This window comes from Alexandromys fortis, unplaced genomic scaffold (assembly GCF_014885135.2).
Source record: "Alexandromys fortis isolate MF-2015 unplaced genomic scaffold, M_Fortis_MF-2015_v1.1 scaffold_108, whole genome shotgun sequence".
Classification (NCBI taxonomy): domain Eukaryota; kingdom Metazoa; phylum Chordata; class Mammalia; order Rodentia; family Cricetidae; genus Alexandromys; species Alexandromys fortis.
The window spans coordinates 4,953,818-4,977,023 of NW_026067994.1; the positions used below are offsets into that span (position 1 = coordinate 4,953,818).

Sequence of the window (23,206 nt, forward strand, 5' to 3'; positions counted from 1 at the left end):
CCTTAAGTATTTTTCAGCCATTTTAGATTCCTCTGTTGAGAGTTCTCTGTTTAGGTCTGTACTTAAAATTTTTTTATTGGATTATGTGATATTTCGTGTCCAATTTCTTGAGTTCTTTGTATATTTTGGAGATTAGACCTCTGTCTGATGGGGCGGTTAGTGAAGACCTTTGCTTTACAGAAGCTTTTCAGTTTCAGGAGGTCCCATTTATTAATTGTTTCTCTCAGTGCCTGTACTACTGGGGTTATATTTAGAAAGTGGTTCCCTGTGCCAATGCTTTCAAGTGTACTTCACACTTTCTCTTCTGTAAGATTCAGTGTGGCTAGCTTTATGTTGAGGTCTTTGATTCATTTAGCCTTGAGTTTTGTGGATGATGATAGATATGGGTTTATTTTCATTCTTCTACATGTTGATATCCAATTATGCCAGCACCACTTGTTTTTTTTTTCCATTTAATATTTTTTGCTTCTTTATCAAAGATTAGATGTTCAAAGATATGTGGATTGATATCCAGGTCTTCTATTCGGTTCCATTAGTCGTCCTGTCTGTTCTTATGCCAATACCAGGCTGTTTTCAGTACTGTAGCTTTGTAGTAGAGTTTGAAGTCAGGGATTGTGATGCCTCCAGAAGTTCTTTTGTTGTACAGGATTGTTTTGGCTATCCTGGGTTTTTTGCTTTTCCAAATGAAATTGAGGACCGTTCTTTCAAGGTATTTGAAGAATTTTGCTGGGATTTTGATAGGTATTGCATTGAATCTGTAGATTACTTTTGGTAAGATTGCCATTTTTACTATGTTAATTCTGCCTACCCAAGAGCCTGGGATATTTTTCCACTTTCTGGTGTCTTCAATTTCTTTCTTCAAAGATTTAAAGTTCTTGTCATACAAGTCTTCCACTTGTTTGGTTAGAGTTACTCCAAGATATTTTATGCTATTTGTGGTTATTGTGAAGGGTGTTGATTCTCTGATTTCTTCCCCAGCTGTTTTATCATCTGTGTACAGGAGGCTACTGATTTTTTTGAGTTAATCTTGTATTCTTCTACATTGCTAAAAGTGTTTATGAGTTATAGAAGTTCCTTGGTAGAACTTTTGGGATCACTTATGTAAACTATCATATCAGCAGACAGTGAGAGTTTGAATTCTTCTTTTCCAATTTGTATCCCCTTGATCCCCTTTGGTGTCTTATTGTTCTAGCTAAGACCTCAAGAACTATATTGAATAAATATGGAGAGTGGGCAACCTTGTCTTGTTCCTGATTTCAGTGGAATCGCTGGGAGTTTCTCTCCATTTAGTTTGATATTGGCTGTTGGCTTGCTGTATATTGCCTTTATTATGTTTAGGTATGTTCCTTGTATCCCTGCTCTCTCCAAGACCTTTATCATGAAGGGATATTGTATTTTGTCAAAAGCTTTTTCGTCATCTAATGAGATGATCATGTGTTTTTTATTTTTCAGCTTGTTTATATGGTTGATTACGTTGACAGATTTTCATATGTTGAACCATCCCTGCATCTGTGGAATGAAGCTGACTTAATCATGGTGGATGATGGTTTTGATGTGTTTTTGGATTTGATTTGCCAGTATATTATTTAGTATTTTTGCATCAATGTTCATGAATGAGATTGGTCTGTAATTCTTTTTCTTAGTGATGTCTTTCTGTGGTTTAGGTATCAGGGTAATTGTAGCCTCATAAAAAGAGTTTGGCAATGTTCCTTCTGTTTCTTTTATGTGGAATAATTTGAGGAGTATTGGTATTAGTTCTTTGAAAGTCTTGTAGAATTTTGAGCTAAAACCCTCTGGTCCTGGGCTTTTTTTGGTTGGGAGACTTGATGAATGTTTATATTTCTTCAGCAGTTATAGGTCTGTTTAATTTGCTTATCTGGTCTTGATTTAATTTTGGTAAGTGATATTTATCCAGAAAGTTGTCCATTTCCTTTAAGTTTTCCATTTTTGTGGAGTACAGGTTTTCAAAATATGACCTGATGATCCTCTGGATTTCCTCTGTGTCTGTTGTTATGCCCCCCTTTTCATTTCTGATTTTGTTAATTTGGATATTCTCTCTCTGCCTTTTGGTTAGTTTGGATAAAGGTTTGTCTATTTTGTTGATTTTTTTTTTCAAAGAACCAATTCTTTGTCTCATTGATTCTTTGTATTGTTTTCTTTGTTTCTATTTTGTTGATTTCAGCTCTCATTTTGATTAGTTCCTGCCCTCTAGTTCTCTTAGGTGAGTTTGCTTCTTTTTCTTCCAAACTTTTCAAATGTTCTGTTAATTCACTAGTATGGGATTTTTTCCAGCTTCTTTATGTAGGCATTTAGTGCTATGAACTTGCCTCTTAACACTGCTTTCATTGTGTCCCATAAATTTGTTACTCAAGGTGGAGTTCCTTGCCTCAGGGCAACTTTGGCCTAGGTTACCTGCTTTGACCTGTTTTTGTAAAAGCTGATCTGGAATTCCTCCTGCAGAAGTCCCTCTGTTGGAGTTAGACCTGGAAAGGTTTCTGGTTTCCATATACTGCCTTGGAGGTCCCAGACTCGGGTGCACCTGGACCCGCAGAGGACCTGCTTACTTCCTCAGAGGTCCTAGACTCACGCTGGGACCTGCAGAGGTTCCAGGTTCCTACCTATTCCCCTTTATGCCCCAGACCAATGCCCGAACCCACAGAGGTTTTGGCTCAGGCCTACTCTCTCTGAGGTCCCAGACTCATGCCTGGCCCCACCAAGATCTCTGGTTCCTGTCTATTCCCTTGGAGGACCCAGGTTCACTCACGCCCAGACTGGCAGAGGTCCTGGCTCAGGCCTAGTTCCTGGGAGGTCCTAGACTCACGCTCAGACCCACCAGGGTATTGGCTTAGGTCTACTCCTTTTAAGGTCCCCGATTCCCGTCCGGACCCTCAGCAGTCTGGTTTTGGCTCGGGTGTTTTCTTGGTGATTGATGTAGGAGGACCAGCCCACTGTAGATGGTTCCACTTCTGAATAGGTGGTCCTGGGTTCCCTAAGAAAGCAGGCTGACACAATTGAAGCAGAAAGAACATTGCCAGACTCTTTTTACAAGGCTACAGTTATCCTGATAACCAAACCACACAAAGACATTACTAAGAAAGAGAATTACAGACCAATTTCACTCATGAACATTGATGCAAAAATACTCAATAAAATACTGGCAAACCTAATCTAAGAACACATCAGAAAAATCATTCACCAAGATCAAGTTGGCTTTATCCCAGAGATGCAGGGATAATTCAACATATGAAAATCTATCAACGTAATCCACTATATAAACAAACTGAAAGAAAAAAAAACCAAATGATTATCTCATTCTATGTTGTAAAAACCATTGACAAACTACAACATCCCTTCGTGATCAAGGTCTTGGACAAAACAGGGATACAAGGAACATACCTAAACATAATAAAGGCAATATACAGCAAGCCAACATCAGACTAAATGGAGAGAAACTCAAAGCTATCCCACTGAAATCAGGAATAAGACAATGTTATTGTCCATAGCTAGAGCAATAAGAGAACAAAAGGAGATGAAGGGAATATAAATCAGAAAAGACGTCAAATTCCAACTATTTGCTGATGATATGATAGTTTACATAAGTGACCCCAAAAATTCCACCAAGGAACTTCTACAACTCATAAACACCTTCAGTGGTGTATCAGGATACACTATTAACTCAAAAAGATCAGTAGTAATCCTTTGCATAGATGATAAAAGGACTGAGAAAGAAATTGAAGAATCATCACCCTTCACCATAGCCACAAATAGTATAAAATATCTTGGAGTCACTCTAACCAAACAAGTGGAAGACCTGTATAACAAGAACTTTAAATCTTTGAAGAAAGAAGTTGAAGAAGACACCAGAAAATGAAAAGATCACCCATGTTCTTGGGTAGGTAAAAGTAACAGTAAAAATGGTAATCTTACCAAAAACAATCTACAGATTCAATCCATGTCCAGCAAAATCCTTCACAGACCTTGAAAGAGTAATACTCATCTTCGTATGGAAAAGCAAAATACCCAGGATAGCCAAAACAAGCCTGTACAATAAAGGAACTTCTAGAGGCATCACAATCCCTGACTTCAATCTCTACTACAGAGCTACAGTACTGAAAGAAACCTGGTATTGGCATAAAAACAGACAGGAGGACCAATGGAACCAAATCAAAGACCCGGATATCAATCCACACACCTAAAAACATCTGATCTTTGACAAAGAAGCAAAAAAAAATTCAAATGGAAAAAAAGAAAGCATACTCAACAAATGTTGCTGGCATAACTGGATATCAGCATGTAGAAGAATGAAAATAGATCCATATCTATCACCATAAACAAAACTCAAAAAAAAAAAAAACTCGAGTCCAAATTAATCAAAGATCTCAGCATAAAACCAAGCACACTGAACCTCACTGAAGAGAAGTGGGAAGTAAACTTGAATGCATTGGCACAGGAGATCACTTCCTAAGTATAACCCCAGTAGCACAGACACTGGGAGAAATAATTAATAAATGGAACCTCCTAAAACTGAGAAGCTTCTGTAAAGCAAAGGACTTGGTCAACAAAACAAAAACGGCAGCCTACAAAATGGGAAAACATCTTCACCAACCCCACAAAGGAGAGAGGATTGATCTCTACAAGAAATTGTGAATCAAAAGAACAAATAATTCAATAAAGAATGGGATACAGACCTAAACAGAGAACTCTCAACAGATGAATCTAAAATGGCTGAAAGACGCTTAAAGAAATGCTCAACATCCTTAGACATCAGAGAAATGCAAGTCAAAACACCTCCTAGATTTCATCTTACACCTGTAAGAATAGCCAAGATCAAAAACACCAATAACAGCTTGTGCTGGAGAGGATGTGGGATAAAGGGAACACTTCTGCATTGCTGGTGGGAGTGCAAATGGGTACAGCCCCTTTGGATATCTGTATGGTGATTTCTCAGAAAATTAGGAAACAACCTACCTCAAGACCCAGCAATACCACTTTTGGATATATAACCAAAGAATGCTCAATCGTACTACAGGGACATGTGCTCAGCTATGTTCATAACAGCTTTGTTTGTCATAGCCAGAACCTGGAAACAACCTAAATGCCCCTCGACCGAAGAATGGATAAGGAAAATGTGGTACATTTACACAGGAGTACTACACAGCAGAAAAAAATGACATCTTGAAATATATAAACAAATGGATGGATCTAGAAAACATGCTATTGAGTGAGCTAATCCAGACCCAGAAAGGCAAATAATGTGCTCACTAATAAGTGGCTTTTATTTATTTTTTTATTTATTAAAGATTTCTGTCTCTTCCCCACCGCCGCCTCCCCTTTCCCTCCCCCTCCCCCAATCAAGTCCCCCTCCCTCATCAGCCCAAAGAGCAATCAGGGTTCCCTGCCCTGTGGGAAGTCCAAGGACCACCCACCTCCATCCAGGTCTAGTAAGGTGAGCATCCAAACTGCCTAGGCTCCCACGAAACCAATACGTGCAGTAGGATCAAAAACCCATTGCCATTGTTCTTGAGGTCTCAGTAGTCCTCATTGTCCACTATGTTCAGTGAGACCGGTTTTATCCCAAAGCCTGGAATAAGTGGCTTTTAGACATAAAGAAAAATCAGCCTACAGTTCACAATCCCAGAGAACCTAGGCAACAATGAGGACCCTAAGAGAGACATACATGAATCTAATCTACATGGGAAGTAGAAAAAGACAAGCTCTCCTGAGTAAATTGAGATCATGGGGACCATGAGAGAGGGTAGAAGGGGAGCTAGGAGGAAAGGAGGGGAGTGGAGAAAAATATATAGCTCAATAAAAATAAATGAAAAAAAGAAAGCAGGCGAAGCAAGCCATGGGAAGCAAGCCAATAAATAGCACCCCTCCATTGTCTCTTTCTGATTCCTGCTACCTGCCCTGCTTGAGTTCCTGCCCTCACTGCTTTGGATGATGAGCTGTTGTGTGGAAGTATGAGTGAAATAAACCCTCTCCTTCCCAAGTTGCTTTTGATCATTGTGTCTTATCACAGCAATACTAACCATGACTAGAACAGTAGAGACTTTCCCTAGAAGTCATCCCAGACATTATGTAGATGTCCCTTGTTATTCTTAATTTGTCAAAGATTTAGACACATATAGCAAAAGAGTTCTATTGAAACATATTTGGAGAGCATGTTAACTGAGACCACTATAAAATAACAAGGGTATTTGAAGTTAAGAGAATTCCTATAATCCCCCGGATGCAAACATTCTCATCCCTCCATTGTCCCCTCTAAAAGAAAATCTGTCTCAGGAACAGTCCCTTACTGCCTTGTTCTCTTTTCTGTAGGAGCTGTTCCCTGTGGATATGATGCGGAAGGCAGCACAGCTGGGTTTTGGGGGGGTCTACGTACAAACAGAAGTGGGTGGGTCTGGACTGTCTCGCCTCGATGCTTCTGTCATCTTTGAAGCATTGGCCACAGGCTGCACCAGCACCACTGCCTATATCAGCATCCACAAGTGAGTATCCACACCCAAAAGCATGGTGGAGGGCTATACTCACACGGGCTGCTACGAAAACCTGAGACTCAGGAGAAAAAGATGAATCGTGTTGGGTTGATTGTACTTCAGAAACTGAACTGTTACTGGTACACAGTAGGTCTGCAGTTGGCTGCTGGATTTGATTCTGTTGTCTTCTATATGAGAGCTTAGGGGATCAGTCCTGTTGACCTCCCAAGTCCCAGTTTTGGTACCAGCAGACTTCTCCAAACCTCCAGTAATTTGAGAAATAATAGGAAGTACAGTTATCTCTGGTTTTTAGGACTCATTAATCTGAGAAACATTTGGACCTCAGGTATAAGTATTCCAGTCATGATTTTAAACCAGCCCGTTCCTTTCAAGTTGAATCTTCTCACTTGTCTCTTTTCCTTTCCAACACTCTCCTGCTTTCATTCTGCTTTGTCGCCCTTTGTTTCTTTTCCCACCCCACCCTTCTCCCCCGGATTCTCTTTTCTGTCTTTGTTTCGGTCAATGCCTTTTCTTGTCAGCATGTGTGCCTGGATGATTGATAGCTTTGGAAATGAGGAGCAGAGGCACAAATTCTGCCCACCGCTCTGTACCATGGAGAAGTTTGCTTCCTACTGCCTCACTGAGCCAGGTGCGTTCATCCTCCCTGCAAGTGACACCTAGCAAGGAGAGAAGTGGAGCCTGTGTGTTCAGTGAGCAGCTCCGGCTGTCGGCACGTAGTCCGGCTTATCAAGCATTTGCCTGTGGAGTAGTATAAGTCCCTGGGGCCTGTAGGTCAGACTTCCTCGTGGCTTCACACCACTGCCACCTGGTTTGGTAGAGAGACAGTGGGCTACTGTCCAAGCAGTTTTTACCCAGTGTGGACGATTCTGTGGCCATGGGATGTTAAGCTAGTGCATGATGACCTATCCGAGGAAGATTTCTAGGATGCGGAACTGTGCTCAGCTGCTTTGATGTCGCTGACTGGCATCCCTGTTTGTTCCCCTTTGGTCCCTACTTCAGGGAGTGGCAGTGATGCTGCGTCTATTCTAACCTCAGCCAAACGAGAAGGAGATCATTACATTCTCAATGGCTCCAAGGTAAGAGCGTGCGTTCCCAAGGCAGCCAGGGGCTGATAGCCCTCAGATCCTTTGAGTCTGAGTTAGCATTCCCACACATGATTACAAGCTGGGGAGAGACTCTCACTGTTTATCTTTTATGATTCAATTCTACACAATGGCACAGGTTTTTGTCATTTATATTCTTACAAACCAAAGCCCCGATTCTGTAGGCTCTGCCAAAGCCATTTACCTTTTACCCCATTCTGTGCATTACGCCTTTGTTCTGTCGTCAGGTGTGTTCCAGCAGTTTTCCCAGATGTCAGGTGCAGAACTCATGCATACGCTGATCCCCATACACCCCCTCTCCACCCACAGGCCTTTATTAGTGGGGGTGGTGAGTCAGACATCTATGTGGTCATGTGCCGGACTGGAGGATCAGGCCCCAAAGGCATCTCCTGCATCGTCGTTGAGAAGGGAACCCCTGGCCTTAGCTTTGGCAAGAAGGAGAAGAAGGTGAGTGGCTATTCAGTTGTAAGCAATCTAAACTATGAGTCTCTCTGTCTGTTAGACCAACTCCTGCCCTCTTTCATGGAACGGTTGTTGCTAAAGAAACACACGCCTGGGAAAAGACAAACTTTGCCATCTAGTTTCATACGCTGCTACTACTGTTTAGATTCTCTCTCTTTTTTTTCTGTGTCCACTTTTGTTCTGTATTTTTTCTCTTTTTCTGTGCTGTATGTTTATGTACATGTGTTGGAGGGGAGTTGATGTTGGATGTCTTCCTCAATTGTTCTCCACCTTATTTTTTGCTCAGGGTCTCCTTTAATTAAATTTAATTATCTTACTCTTCTTATTATTTGGCACGGTCTTACTGTGTAGCCCTGGCTGTTCTGTCTGTGAGGACAAGGCTGGTCTCAGACTCACCGAGGTCTACCTCCCTTTGCTTTCATGCCTGACCAGGCAACATCTCATAATGAACCTGGAACTTACCTCTTCAGTGACACTGGCTGCCAAGTAAACTCCAGGGATCCTCCTGTCACCACCTTCCGAGCTATACCCGGCTTCCCTTGTGGGTACTGAGGATTGAAATCAGATTCCCATATAAGCAGCAAGCACCTCACCAATTGAGCCATCTCCTCAGTCCTTGTCCTGTATTTCATACTCAGCTTCCATCACACTATGTTATCCCAGAAAGAGATAAGTTACAAGAGAACTGATGCTTGTTAGAAGTCTCAGGACACTTTTCTTCTCTCAGCAAAAATAAAATACTCATTGACAGGGAGAGGCTGTAGGTGTTCCAGCCATCTAAGAACTTGTTTCCGTAAGTGCATTGAAAAATAAGATATTGCCAGGACTTAAGAAATCCCATGTGCAGGCCCAGAGCAGGAAACTTGTGGTAATCTAATTACCAATAAGATAGAACTCACTGAGTTTTTCTTTAGGACAGATGATCAAAACTTGTTGTCCTTGGATTAGGACTTTTGTAGATAAGGCAGGTATGAAATGACAACTAAACACTCCGTGTATCTACACAGAACTTCCAGATCTTCCTTCACAATGCTGTGGGCTCTTAACAGCTGCCAAGAGATTAGATATAGGTTTTAGTGCCTCCGGTCTTCGTTAAATAACAGGTTATTAGATGTCTTCGGTGTTCAAAGCTATGTTGTCTCCCAGAAGGATACGGAATCTTTTGTAACGAGTCTTTTTCTGTTCCACCAGTCAGCTTTCCATTAATGACATGGAGACTTATTCTTAATTATGAAAGCTTGGCTTATAGCTTAGGCTTGTTTCTAACTAGCTCTTATAACTTACATTAACCTGTTTCTATTCATCTATGTTCTGTCACATGGTGTCATCTCTCATCCATCTTGCACATCCTATTTCTTCTTCATGTCTCCAGGCATCCCGAAGTGTCTGTATTCTTTCTCTTCTTTTCTCACCCTGGAAATCCTGCCTGTACTTCCTGCCTAGCTTTTGACTGTTTAGCCTTTTATTACACCAGTAACAGCAATACATCTTTACATAGTGTACAAATATCCCACAATGATCCTTAGTCATTCCTAGCCCTGTTTGGACTTATCTGTATGGAATCTCTACAGCTGGGCATGGTGGTGCACACATGATTCCATCATTCGGAAGTCTGGGCCAGTAAGATTGCAAGTACTAGGCCAGCCCAGGCTACATGTGATACACACACCCCAAAATTGTAACAACAAACATAGTTGCCTATTTTCAGAAGCAAAAAAGCATTTTGGTGTGTATGGGTGGGGCTGCAGTGAGCAGGATAGGGGCTGGAGTCTTTTAGTTAGCATTTACTTAATATTGATGAGAGCTTTTAACCTTCTATGTATTAACTTTATAGAAGGATAATTCTATTACTTTATCTTGGATTTAGTTATTAAGAGGCTTTATATGGAAGAATGAGTTTGTCACTTGACTTCTTCATGACCTTTGTTTCCTACATAAAAGTATAAAGCTGAAAGTTTGTAGGTCCTCTTAGCAAAGTCCCGTTCTGATGTTTCATGTGTAAATAAAAAGGCCGAACTGCTTCACCCCGTTAGCTCCTCATGAAGGTGCCCAGAAGCCCAAAGGACTCTCAGGCTCAGCAAGGCAGCTCATGAGCACCATCAACTATACACAATGCCTGAGCTCCCTCCTTCCTGGAAAACACAGCTTTTACATCATTTTCTGACATAAAAACGTGTAGCCAGGCATGGTGGTGCCTGCCTTCACACCAAGCACTGGGGACAGGGGCAGGAGGAACAGGAGTTCAAAAGAAAAATCCTTCACTACATAGCAAGTTTGGGCTCCATGAGATCCAGTCTCAGAGAACCAAAACTGAACAAATTGGACCGGAATTTGTCCTCTTTTAAGCTCCTGTAGTCTCTACCCAAGATCTGAAATGGGTTAATTTAAGTTAGAAGAGGAAGGTTGAGTATTCAGCCCATTACCGCTCTGTGTGATGGCTCCCTCTGTCTTTCATCTCCTCAAACTGAATACAGACATCTGAGAGGAAGAATGCATGTGAACATTTTGACCTTAAGAAATCTTGTCACTAAAGAAGCAAACTATGAATAGCTGCTGCTGCCTCACACCTGTGAGATCTTTAGTGTAAGAAGGATGCATCTTCATGGCTCAGTGGGGGAAAATGCCTGCCACACAAGCAAGAAGTCCTCAGCTTACATCCCCAGTACCCATGTAAGGAACCAGGTATTGCTGCACACACATCTGCAACGGTGTGTGTGGAAACAGAGGAATGAACACAGGTAGATTCCCATAGCTTGTGGACCAGGCAGTCTAGCTAACCCATGTGTTTGAGTCAGTCTCCCAGAGACCCAGTCTCAGGGAGGAAAAGAGGAACATGAGAGGACACTCTGAATGGGGAATGGCCCCATGGGCCTACATCTGAGTCCTGGTCAGCAGTTGGCAGAACTGGATTAGAGGATGTGGCCTTGTGGGAGGTATGTCACTGGAGGTTGGCTCTAAGGTCCTAAAAGTCATTCCTAGTTAGCGCTCTCTCTGCCACATACCTTTGGACCAGAATGTAAATTCATGACTGTCATAGACTCCAACTCCTCTGGAACTGTGAGCACCACATTAAATGGTTTTTTATAAGTTGTCTTGGTCGTGGTGACACCTCACAGCAAAAGAAAAATACCATGACAACCACCGGACAGCAGACATGAAAACGGTGAAAGTAAGATATACAGAAGGGAAGAAAAGTAAAAATCCCCAAGGCAAAAGGTAAATAAAAAGAAACACGTTAAGCTAAAAGAGCTAGCCAGGACTGAGCCTGTGTAAGGTCGAGCATTCAAAACTAATAATAAGTCTCCATGTCATGACTTGGGAGGTGTCTGGTGAAAATTATGACCAGGTAGATCTGAGACAGAGGCTGCATTTCAAGTGTTCTCAAGTTTTTCTGGGCTTACATTTGACATATCCAGAGATGTTCTAGTAAGACATTTTTCTTGAAGAAACAAAACAAAAAACTTGTATTTGTGGCATTTTCTAATTCAATGGCTGTTTTCAGACCACCACAGTAAGATCACAGAATGCCAAGTCAGAAAAAGGAGCGTAATTGGCTAACGCACGTTGACCGTACATTACCGAGTCTCTCTGCAGCTAAACGTTAGATCAGGGCTCTCCAGTACATTGCATGCCATTTATCTTGTCTGCTTACAGTACTAGACCTTTGAAAGGGGAAGTGTGCTTATTGTTCACAGCCTTTAAAAGTAAAAGTAAACTTTTCATGCTTGCCTTGTGTGCTCACATATACTAAAAGTAAACTTTTCCAAGTAATCTCTCTTAGAAGTTGTACTCATAGAGACAGTAAAACTGAGGATGGATCTGGTCCTGATCCTTCAGGAAGTGGGAAGTGTTTGTAGATAGATTATGCAAAGTATGTTCCACTGTGTTAGCCAGGCATGGTGACTCACACCTAACAATCCAGGCCCTTGGAACCTGAGGCAGGAAGAACACACTACAGGTCAGCCTGGACTACAGAGTAAAAAAAGACCATGTTAAAAAATAAAACATCGCTTCCCTGAAATAAGCATCTTTCTAAGTGTTGATAAACCTTCACATCTGAACTTTTTTTTCTCTATTTGGTGTTCTTACGGGCTTAAGTGCCAGGGTTCTGGCATCCATTACAGGCTTCTGTCCACAGGGAAGGCATCCCTGCTTGGGGAATTGTTGGGCAGCCACCCAGACCCTGATTTTTGCCAGGTGGGGTGGAACTCACAGCCAACCCGAGCAGTGATCTTTGAAGACTGTGCTGTCCCTGTGGCCAACAGAATTGGGAGTGAGGGGCAGGGCTTTCTCATCGCCATGAAAGGACTGAACGGTGGAAGGATCAATGTTGGTGAGGCCAGAAAGGAGTTGGGGAAGGAAGGCAAGGGCCGAGGCTAGCACTTGTCATTCAGGCTCAGATGAAGTCCTTACTCCTCCCCTCCAGCATCCTGCTCTCTTGGGGCTGCTCATGCGTCAATTATCCTTACCCAAGAGCACCTCAAGGTCCGGAAACAGTTTGGAGCACCGCTAGCCAGAAACCAGGTAAGACAGCTAGGTTCTGCATTCGTACTCTGTTGAGACTTTCCCTTGGGCCCCCATCCTTGGCGGGATTGGGTGGGACTGATATCCCATGAAGAACTTTACACTGTCTTAATCAGAATGTTTGTTGTACATTTACCTGTGCCTTTTTTCAAGAGGCAGTAATACCAAGGTAAACAATGTAGGCGTCTCTAGAAGTGGCAAGAGACTTTGATGTGCTTGGAAAAGGCTCCTAATTTGAGATATCTATCCTTATGTGTGTGTGTGTGGAGGTGTATGGATGTGTGCCTGCATGCAGTTGTATGCATGTCATAGTGTGGATGTTGAGGTCAGGAGATAAGTTTCAGGTGTTGGTTCTCTCCTGCCACCCACGGGATCATCTTGGTAGAACTCAGATTGTTTTATCTATGAATGTGTATGTACCTCTGCTTGCTGAGCTAGCTTGCCAGCTCAAGCTGTCTTATCAGTGGTTCTAGATTAGATCCCAGATGACCTGTCTAAACCCATGTGGCCTTTTTGGTTCATCCTTTGTTATGGCTGCAGTACCTGCAATTCCAGTTAGCAGACATGGCCACCAGGCTGGTTGCCTCTCGGGTGATGATCCGCATGGCAGCAGTGGCTTTGCAGGAGGAACGGGAAGACGCAGTGGTCCTGTGCTCCATGGCCAAGCTCTTTGCTACAGAGGAATGCTTTACTGTAAGTGACAAGTCTTCTGGCCTTTTCTGATAGCAGACAGGAAGAGCTGCTCTGCTTAGGGACTTTGAGAGGAATGAGTCATCTGTAGAACCCTAACCTCCTGAGGCACTGAAGGAATCACTTTGGGGCTTAAGGATACAAATGAATTTGTGAACGACCTGCAGTGGAGCTCTCCCTGCTACCCTTGTGGCCTTCTCCATTACATTAACACGTCAGTGAGACTCTGCTTTCGGGTATGTTCTTGGTAAGGCACGGAGCTGTTTCCATACTGAGACTATATTGTCACTAGGTGGTGCCTGGACTTCCTATAATCAGTCAGTCATGGGGGCTGTAGACAGCTTTGCCTCCATAACAGCCTGGAGAAAGGCAGATGTTTGTGCCTTGTTTGACTGGTTCAGTAGGAGGATGGCCTTCGTGTCTGACCATTTAGAATCTGGAGCTCCTCTTGGGCCCCGTTCATTCTCTCTTCCATGTATAACAGACTGCCAGACTAAGGTTTGGAGTGGGGAGGGGAGCCAAGTACTCCACAGGCTTCCTGGGACCAAAGACATCTATTCCCTGTCTCCCAGCAGATCTGCAACCAGGCTGTGCAGATGCATGGGGGCTACGGCTACCTGAAGGATTATGCTGTTCAACAGTATATGCGGGACTCCAGGGTCCACCAAATCCTAGAAGGTAAAACTTTGCAGAGTTATTCTCCTGCTACACTTTCCCCAACCTGTCTCAGTACTTCTGAGCTGGGATCCTGCTAGGCCCTCTGTCTTTTTCTCAATTCTTCCTTTCCTCAGCCCTCCTCTGAAATTGGTCTGCTGCTACATCAGAAAACACACTAAGCTGGGAGCCAGGAGATTCTGCTTTATGCTCATGAGTGAAGCTGCACTCCACTTCTTTTGTAGATTTCAGAGAAGGTTCAACCCAAGCTAGTATGTGAGCAGTCTTGGAAAGTGCACTGGTGATTATCTTGTCCTGTTTTAAAACTGGGACCTCAGGGATCCTGAACCTCCAAACAGTAGTGTGGCAGCCACATTATCTAAATGTTATCCATGTCAGTACTGCTAGTGGTGTTTAGTAAAGTTACCAGCATGTGGCTTTTATATTCAGACATTGGTTGGGCAACTGTGTGAGCTATCAATCAGACATGGAGTGTGCCTTCCACTCAGTATCAGTGCATATGCCCGGAAGTAGCATCACTCTGTCCCGGCTAGTGTAGGCAGCCAGAGCTGTTACAGGACTGCGGACGCGTGGGATGGAAGCTTCTCTTGTGCTTCTTGGTGAAACACTGTAGGGGTATTTTATTAGGGTCACAGAAGTCTGTAAGGATTTGCTTCCCTGCCTTCAAAGTGTTCATGTTGTAGCTGAGTGGGCACCATAATCTTCTTTTGGAGGACTTATAAGTAGGCTGCTGGGTCCCACCCTCAGAGTTTCTGCTCCACTGGGTCAAGTGAACGCTGGGGTCACTGGTGTGGAAACAGACTGGGCCCCACTGTCCCTGTCTGAGTTCTGATCCTACAGGACTGCTTCTGTCCGAACTGGAGCTCTGACCTTTATTTGCCTCAGGCCTTTACACTGAAATTAAACTTCCGGAGTTGTTTTTTTGAGGGAAAATGTTATCCTTTTATGAGGAAATTTAGATTTAGCTTTCTTTGAGATTGTGTGATTATTGGTTCTGCAAGGGCTTTACTTTGTATTTTGTTTATACTGAAGGCCACTATCAAAAATAAAGTGAGCTATTAATTCCCCCCTTCAAGTTGAATGTTTTATCTTATGCTTTAGTTTTCTGGTTACAGAAGATATGTGTACTGTTGAGCCTATAAAATATACAAAAAGTAAAAGAAAAAAATGACTCCTGTTTCTACATCTAGGAGATCTTTATAATTTTGTTGTTAAATTCTCTGAACTTTTTTCTATCCTTTTGCAAGTATGATTAAATTTTAAAAATTAGAGTCAAACTATTTTTCTTTACTTGTTTAATACAGTCATTTTTGTCATAAGGAGAGGTGTTTAAAAATGTCAATATTATCCCACTGAGCCAGCAAGATGGCTCATTGGTAAAGGTACCCACTGTCAAACCTGAAGGCTTGAATTTGATCCCCAGGACCCACATGGTAAAAGGAACAAAGCAGTCCTGCACACTGTCATCTGACCTTCACATACACACCAGGGTATGGCACACCCACACACATACACACACTTGTACACACAATAAATACATGTAATTAAAAGAAATCACTGGGTATGGTGTTGTACACCTGTAATTCTAACACTGGAGAGGGCAGGAAGGTCAGGAGTTGAAGGTCATCCTCAACTATACATCTGGTTCAAGGACAGCCTGAGCTACATTAGATGCAGTCTCAAACCAAACAATAGCAAATGTAAATACTGTTTTGCACACTGTCATTGTTTGGTAATTACAAAAGAAGCAACGATTACAGTTTAAATCCATGGCTACCCTCTTCCTACTGAATCCTTCATTGTTCCTCTTGCAGGTAGCAATGAAGTAATGAGGATACTGATCTCTCGAAGCCTGCTTCAGGACTAGCTCCCAAACTGGAGACTCTAGTGTGGAGTTCATGCGCAGCCACAGTCAGTGTTAAGTGAGTGCTCATACAGGCTGTTCAATTGCTAAGGAATCCTGCCATACAATGAAGGAGCCGTACTCGTCTGATAGAGGACCTGAACGCTCAGCAGCAACGAGGCTCTGAGATAGGAACAGGGTTCTCAGTAGAGCTGGAAGGGCCCTGAGGAGCCATACCAGAAGATCTGCCACCCTGCTTTCCTCGTTCTGGAAAGAAGAAGTCAGCACTGTGGCTTGCATCCACATGATGTACGTTTTATTAATTCTTGACCTAGGGTCTTCAATGAAGCATTTCCTGATTACAGAGGCAGTGTGGGAGGCAAGGGCAGAGGACAGCCTGTCTCTTTCTGTTCTCTCTTCTGCACCGACGGTGTCTCAGGAGAGCAATCCTGAACTCAGATCATGATGAAGTGAATTATCTGGGAACCTGCTGCTAAGCTATGAATTGGGGTGTACCTTTGCTCCTGCTACCACATAATAAATGTCAAGGGCTAAGGTTATTTGGAACACTTGGATTTTTATATGGACTTTTATTTCCTCTTTTGGGGCTGCTTATCTTTTTAGATACTTCTATTAGTACCTTGGTAAATAAAATCTACCTCTTTGCTCTGTCCTTCAATTATAAATTAAACTATACTTGAGTCAGTATATATTTGATTCAGTATTCCATTGGATTTGGGGATAATTATATATTTGATTCAATATTTAATTGGATTTTGGAATACTTAGGAATCTCTCCTAAGGCAGTTTGTCTTTTAAAAAGTACATCTTTTAATTAGTAATTTTGCAAACAGCATTGTTCGTCATATATGGAAGTCTTAAGTATTATTCAATGATGAGGACTTTGGGGAAAACCCTGCTACATTACTTAATCTATCTTTTGATGTTTAGAAAAGACAAATGTCCAATATATTGTGTTAACCACAAGTCACTGATTATAGAAAAAGATGTATGCCTGTAGCTATAATAGACATTTGCTTTTCTGAAGGCTTACTCTGTCTGAACTTGTCTTGTACATGGGGAACAAGGTGTGATTCAAAGTTGAAAATGAGATTCTGCTGTCCACAGTTGGACTTAACAGGAGCTGGTATGTGATGCCTGGGCTGAGTATCTGTACACATGGAATAGCCTGGGAAGAAGGCAGAAAGAGGTTCACAGAGAAGGTAAAAATACAGATTCAGCTTCTACAAAGATGGCTAATGTTTAGCCGGGCGGTGGTGGCGCAGCCTTTAATCCCAGCACGCAGGAGGCAGAGGCAGGCAGATCTCTGTGAGTTCGAGGCCAGCCTGGTCTACAAAGGGAGTTCCGGGACAGGCTCCAAAGCTACAGAGAAACCCTGTCTCTAAAAAAAGAAAAAAAAAAAAAAAAGATGGCTAATGTTTAAAGGGAGGCTACTCTACAAAAGCTGCCAGGAGAGGGCGTATAAGACTTGTGTGGGTGGTGTTGTATTTGTGTTCATCGTGATTGGGATTGGCATGAAACAGAAAATATGTTAAGTGCGGATAGAAAGATGGATAAAGATGGGTAGGGGTTTATTTACTTATTTGTGTGTAGGTATGTGTATGATGTTCATGATGTATATGATGTTCATGTGTATGATGTTCATGTGTTCGTGTGTATGATGTTCATGTGTATGATTTTCGTGTATGATGTTCACATACACTTTGTGTGTGTGTGAAGCAGCAACTTTTAGGAATCCATTTCCTTCCACCATGGGACTCCAAGAATCAAACAGATCATCAGGCTAGTACAGAAAGCACTTTTACCCACTGAACAATTTCCCTGGCTCCAAATTCATCCATCCTTGAGAGTATTCAAAATTCTCAAAGTGTGAGAGTCTCTTAGCCCATGCTTGGAAACAGGGAAGTTCAGGAAAGCCGTTGTAGAACAGTCTGAGAATGTCCACTGTGGAACCTTGTTGTTCTAGAGACCTTGCTATTAACCAGTCTATTTGCTGGTGTTGCTGAAGTTCCTGTTCCTCCTCAAAGCAATGACAATGCTATCGATATTGATGCCTTTGAAATTACGGTTATTGAAAAGTACATGCCATGGAACTGAAATGATGGCACGGCGGTTAAAAACACTTGCTGCTCTTCCAGGGGACCCAAGTTTGGGTCCCAGTACCCACATAAGGCATCCAACTGCCTGTAACTACAGTGTCAATAACTCTGGCCTCTGAGGCACCTGGACTCATGTGTACACCCTCACACAGCCACACATGAAATACACATAGTTAAAAGTAATAAAAAAAATAACAAAAATACAAACTGAGTGGGACGGTTCATTCCTGTAATTCCAGCACTCAGAAGGCCAAAGCAGGAGGATATTGCTATGAGTTCCAAGGCAGTCTGGACTACATACAGAATGAGTGACCCTGTTGTGAGCTGGCAATGTAGCTCACTTAACTAGTGTGTGGGAGCTCCTAGAGGTCTACCTCTAGCACTGAAATAAAGTTCTTGTCATCTCCAGATATTACCAAGAGATTCCATATTCCTAATGACCTGGCAAGCATGGCCAATGAACTTTTAACTAATTCCCATCATTATTTTGCATTATAAGTAAAAACAAAAATACCATAGCAATATTCACTGTTCTTTGAGAGACACCTGTGGTAAGTCCAGGTATATGGTAAGACATTCATGTTTGGGGTGAAGGAAAATACACCGCTGAAGGAATTTGAGATGATGCTGTGGGCTGAATTGTGTTCCCCCAAAAAATAGTTCTGGACATCTTGGCATATAATTAATTTGGCAGATATAATTAGTTAAAATGAGGTGATAAGATCTATTGTAGGATGGACTTAAGAAACAGTATAACAACTAAGAGTCAGTCTCAGTTTGAAATGATGACCCTGCCTCCAGTAATCTCAGATCTGAGACTGTGTCTGAGTGCTGTTTCCCCCCAGCCGCCCCTCCTCCCCATTTTATATTCCCCTCTAGGCCTAGGATTATATAAGGTGTGCACCACTGGGATTTAAGGCATGCACTGCCTGGTTTCTATGGCAAATAGTGTGACTACTGGGATTAAAGGTGTGTACTACCATAATCTGGTCTATAAGGCTGACCAGTGGGACTGTTTTACTCTCAGATCTTCAGGCAGTCTTTATTTATAATTAAAATACAATTGAAATGCCACTTTGTAGTACTAACAATAAGAAACTGGGGAGTAAAGATTTAAAATATCACAGTGGTGTCCTCAAACATTTACATTTAAATACAAATGTAAAGATATACAGGGCCTCTCCACTGAAGATTTTTAATACTGCTATGAAAAATTAAAAAGTTGTGGACAAAATCTCATTGTTAACATTAAGGTTTGCCATTTAGTTTATCTACATAATCAGTTGCAGTCAGTGCAGGTCAAAAATCACAGATTGTGTGTGTAGTGGAGGCAGGGGTTGTTGAAAATAGAATATGACATTTATTCTAAAAGTATGGAAATACAAAGGATCTCGATATGTCCATTGTTGAATATTTACTACTGAGAGTTTGATTTGGTTTTGAATACATAAGTAAAAGAGTTAAGGTGAAGATCTTTCTTAAAAGGATTTATTTACATCTTTTGTGCATGGATGGTTTGCCTACATGTATGTATGTGTACCATATGACTGCCTAGTGCCTGTGGAAGCCAGAAGAAGGTGTTATTTCCCTGGAACTGGAGCTACCATCTGGGTGCTGGAAACTGAGAGGCAAGTACTCCTAACTACTGACCAATCTCTCTAGTCCCTAAAGTTGAAGATCTTATTTTTTATGACTTATTCTAAAATTATAGCAGTCATCCACGTGTGGAGGCACATGCCTTTAATCTCATCACTTTGGGAGGCAGAAACAGGTGGATCTCTGAGTTTGAGACTAGCCTGGACCACAGAGCAAGTTCTAGAACAGCCAGAGCTACACAGAAGAACCCTCTCTCGGGGAAAAAAAAAACATTAACACCAATCAAAATAGAGTCTTCATATATAAAGGTGCTTGCCACCAACCCTGGTAACTTGAGCTTGTTTCTCAGGACCCATGTGGGATGAAGAGAACCAATTCCTACAAACCATCTTCTATGTGGTCTTTTTGTTGTTGTGGTGGTGGTGGTGGTGGTGGTGAGGTGGGATATTTATTTAGTGGGTTATGGAAGGGAAGGGGAGAGGGAGAGAGAACGGGGACAAGAAAGAAACAGAGGGAAGGAGGAAGAAAGAGTGGGGGGGGGAGAAGAGGAGCCATGGAAGCAGCTACCTCTTTGGAAGAGAGACAGAAAATATCTATGTGTTTTACAGCACACACACACAGAGAGAGAGAGAGAGAGAGAGAGAGAGAGAGAGAGAGAGAGAGAGAGAGAGAGAGAGAGAGAGAGAGAGAGAGAGAGAGAGAGAGAATTAAATAGGTAGATGGGTTTTTGGGTTTTCTTTCTTTTTTTAAGAAAATAAACTATCTTCTTTCATTATACATACCAATCCAAGTTCCCACTTTCTCCCCTTCTCCCATTCCCTCCACACACCCTCCCACCCCACCCCCATCTAATCCTCAGAGAGGGTAAGTCACATTGCTTTGCAGAAGGTCCCAGGCCCTCCCTATTATATCTAGGCTGTGCAAGGTATCATCCAAAGAGAATAGGATCCCAAAAAGCCAGTACATGCAGTAGGGTCAAATCCTGGTGCCACTGTCAGTGACCATCAAGTCTTCCCCAGCCATGCAACTGTCAATCACATTCAGAGGAACTAGCTTGGTCCTATGCTTGTTCCTTCTCAGTTCCGCTGGAGTTGGTGAGCTCCCATTAGCTCAGACAGACTGTTTCAGGGGGTGGTTTTCAGGTTTTCTACAGTGGTACTAGATGAACTTCACCTCTATCAAGGTGGGATGGGTCTTTTGTCTCACACCATACACAAAATGGTGTCTCACAAAGCCTCTGTATTTAAAAGTTCAAACCAAAGACCTTTGACCGTAGCCCATTCCAGCTTTCCAACCCATGCAAATTCCATGCTGACCCTCCCATCCACATGTGAAGGCAGAGACCCTTGTATACAGCTTCTTGATACAACCCACTTGGATTGACTGGCCCTGTGTGAGGTCAGAGACCCACAACTCCATTCTTTAACCCATTCCTAGCCACCTGTGGGTTAACTAGCCAAACCATGATGACCTCAGATTACAGCACTCAAAATTTTCTCTAGGACTGAACCTCAACCAGCATAGCTAAGACAGGCTAAGCTGGGGTAACACCAAACACCAAACCAAGCATTCAGCATAGGGCTATAAGAGTATAAGGTACAAACCCACCTACATAACCTCTTCCAGACCTCAAGACCAGTATATGAACCAGTAACCATCTAAGACACAGTTCCAGAATAGTCCTCAAAATGAGAGAAGACAAAGTGAATGTCCATCACAGGATCTCTCAGTTGTAAGACAACCTAGGAGCCAAGGTAGGAATGCAAGACACCACAGAGGGAACACAGCAGTCAGGGCTTCTACTCTGGAGTACTGTCCAGTTTTGCAATTGTACGTTTACTCTAAGTGGTTCTAAACCTTTCTAATGCTGTGACCCTTTAATACACTTCCTCATGCTGTGGTGACCCCAAAACCTATAATTATTTGGTTGCTACTTCATAACTTTAATTTTGCTACCATTATGAATTGTAGTGTAAATATATGTGACCCATGTGAAAGGGTGGATCAACCCCCCTACAAAAGAGGCACAACCCACAGGTTGAGAACCACTGCTCTAAGGTGAGGTCTGGGAATAGAACTTGATACTTGATACTAGCCTAACAGACAGGACAGTTTGCCATAGCATAACCTAGCTCCTGCAGAACAGTGCAAGCACTCCCATGAAAGGAAAAGAACAAAGACCAAGGACCAAGCTACTGATGTGTAAGACCAAACAGCAACAAGAAAGACTACTTGTTCCCTCAAAAGCTATCAGTCACGAGCTGGAAAAGAAGGAGATGGCGATTCCGGACAAATAATTTCATAAAGTGACTGAAAAGGTATTCAAACAAACGAAGAACAGAAATAAACAGCTGGTGGGAATATGGAAGCTAGTATAGGATAGGGGGAAAGGATTAGAAATACTGAAAATAATTGAAATGCTGGAGGTGAAAATTTCAGTAAATAGTGCAATAGAAAGCCCTAGCGATAGACTAGAATACGAGAAGAGTGGAATTCAGGAGTTTAAGACAATGTGGAAAAAATGGATTTTTTTAAAAAGGCATTAAAAAAAGTATGAGTGGAATTTGTGAAATCTTCGGTATATCATAAGAAAACCAAATCTAGAAACATGGGCATAGAAGTACAAGAACTCTATTCCAAAGGCACAGAAAATATTTTCAATGCAATCCTTAAAGAAAATTCTGCAAATCTAGGGTAAGAGGGACCCATCCAGGTACAAGCAATTTACAGTGTACCAAATAAACAGGACCACAGTAAAAACTCTTCACACCATATCGTAGCTTAAACACTAGATAGACTGAATAAAGGTGTATAAAAGCTACAAAAGAAAAATGGCAAGATTAATGCAAAGGTGGGCTCATTAAAATAATTGCTCTACAGAAACTCAAGGCCCACATCTCTGAGCCCAAACTAACACACCCAGCAAATGACCATGTGTGAGGGAGAAAAAAAAAAAACATGATAAGGGCAGACTGAAAAAGTTTATAGCCACCAAACCAGCTCTACCATGGATACTGGAAGGAATTAAGAAAAACAACAACAACAACAACAAAAAGTATCCAAGAAGAACAGTAACAAGAAAACAAAGACTACAAAATACAACTTTCAATACTATTTTGCATTTTATTGGTCTGAGTTTCCAAATCAGAAGACATACATACTAGCAGTTTAAATGAGAAAATAAGATAACTGAAAATTTTCAGAAAATCATAATGACATACCTTTAAAACCCCATCCTACAAAATTGTAAAAATCTGAAAGAAATTATTAAATTTCTTGATGCACATGCCCAAACTCAACCAATGTGAGACAAACAATTTAAACGAGACTATAACAAGTAACAAGATTAAAGCAGGAGTAAAATTAACTTCATAGCTTCAAAACTCCCAGTCCCTATGTGTTCTCTGCAAAATTCTATTAAACTTTTAAAGAAGAAATAAAATCAATGCTTCTCAAAATATTCTGTAAAATAGAAAAGGAATGGATGATTCCATATTTATTTTCTGAAATCAGCATTACATGGATGGCTAAAGATACCAGATAAAGCCTACAAAAAAAGAAAAATAATCTTCCAATGAACACAAATACAAACAAAAAACTTTTTTCTTTTTTTAATTAATTAATTAATTTATTTATTTTTTATTTTTTTATTGAGAAAAGGAAAAAAAAGTTCCCGCCTCCTCCCAGCCTCCC

General features: G+C 41.8%; 1 protein-coding gene across 1 annotated transcript in view; it reads left to right on the plus strand.

Moving 5' to 3' along the window:
- Acad8 (acyl-CoA dehydrogenase family member 8) overlaps positions 1-16,505 on the plus strand; it is a 25,345-nt gene extending 8,840 nt beyond the window's left edge. The window contains exons 3-11 of the mRNA XM_050160087.1: positions 6,322-6,491; positions 7,019-7,128; positions 7,500-7,576; positions 7,913-8,050; positions 12,263-12,398; positions 12,492-12,589; positions 13,130-13,282; positions 13,855-13,957; positions 15,769-16,505. Coding sequence (XP_050016044.1) covers positions 6,322-6,491; positions 7,019-7,128; positions 7,500-7,576; positions 7,913-8,050; positions 12,263-12,398; positions 12,492-12,589; positions 13,130-13,282; positions 13,855-13,957; positions 15,769-15,821 — 1,038 coding nt within the window. The 3' untranslated portion in view covers positions 15,822-16,505. The remainder of the gene's footprint in view (positions 1-6,321; positions 6,492-7,018; positions 7,129-7,499; positions 7,577-7,912; positions 8,051-12,262; positions 12,399-12,491; positions 12,590-13,129; positions 13,283-13,854; positions 13,958-15,768) is intronic.
- The last annotated feature ends 6,701 nt before the right edge of the window (positions 16,506-23,206 follow it).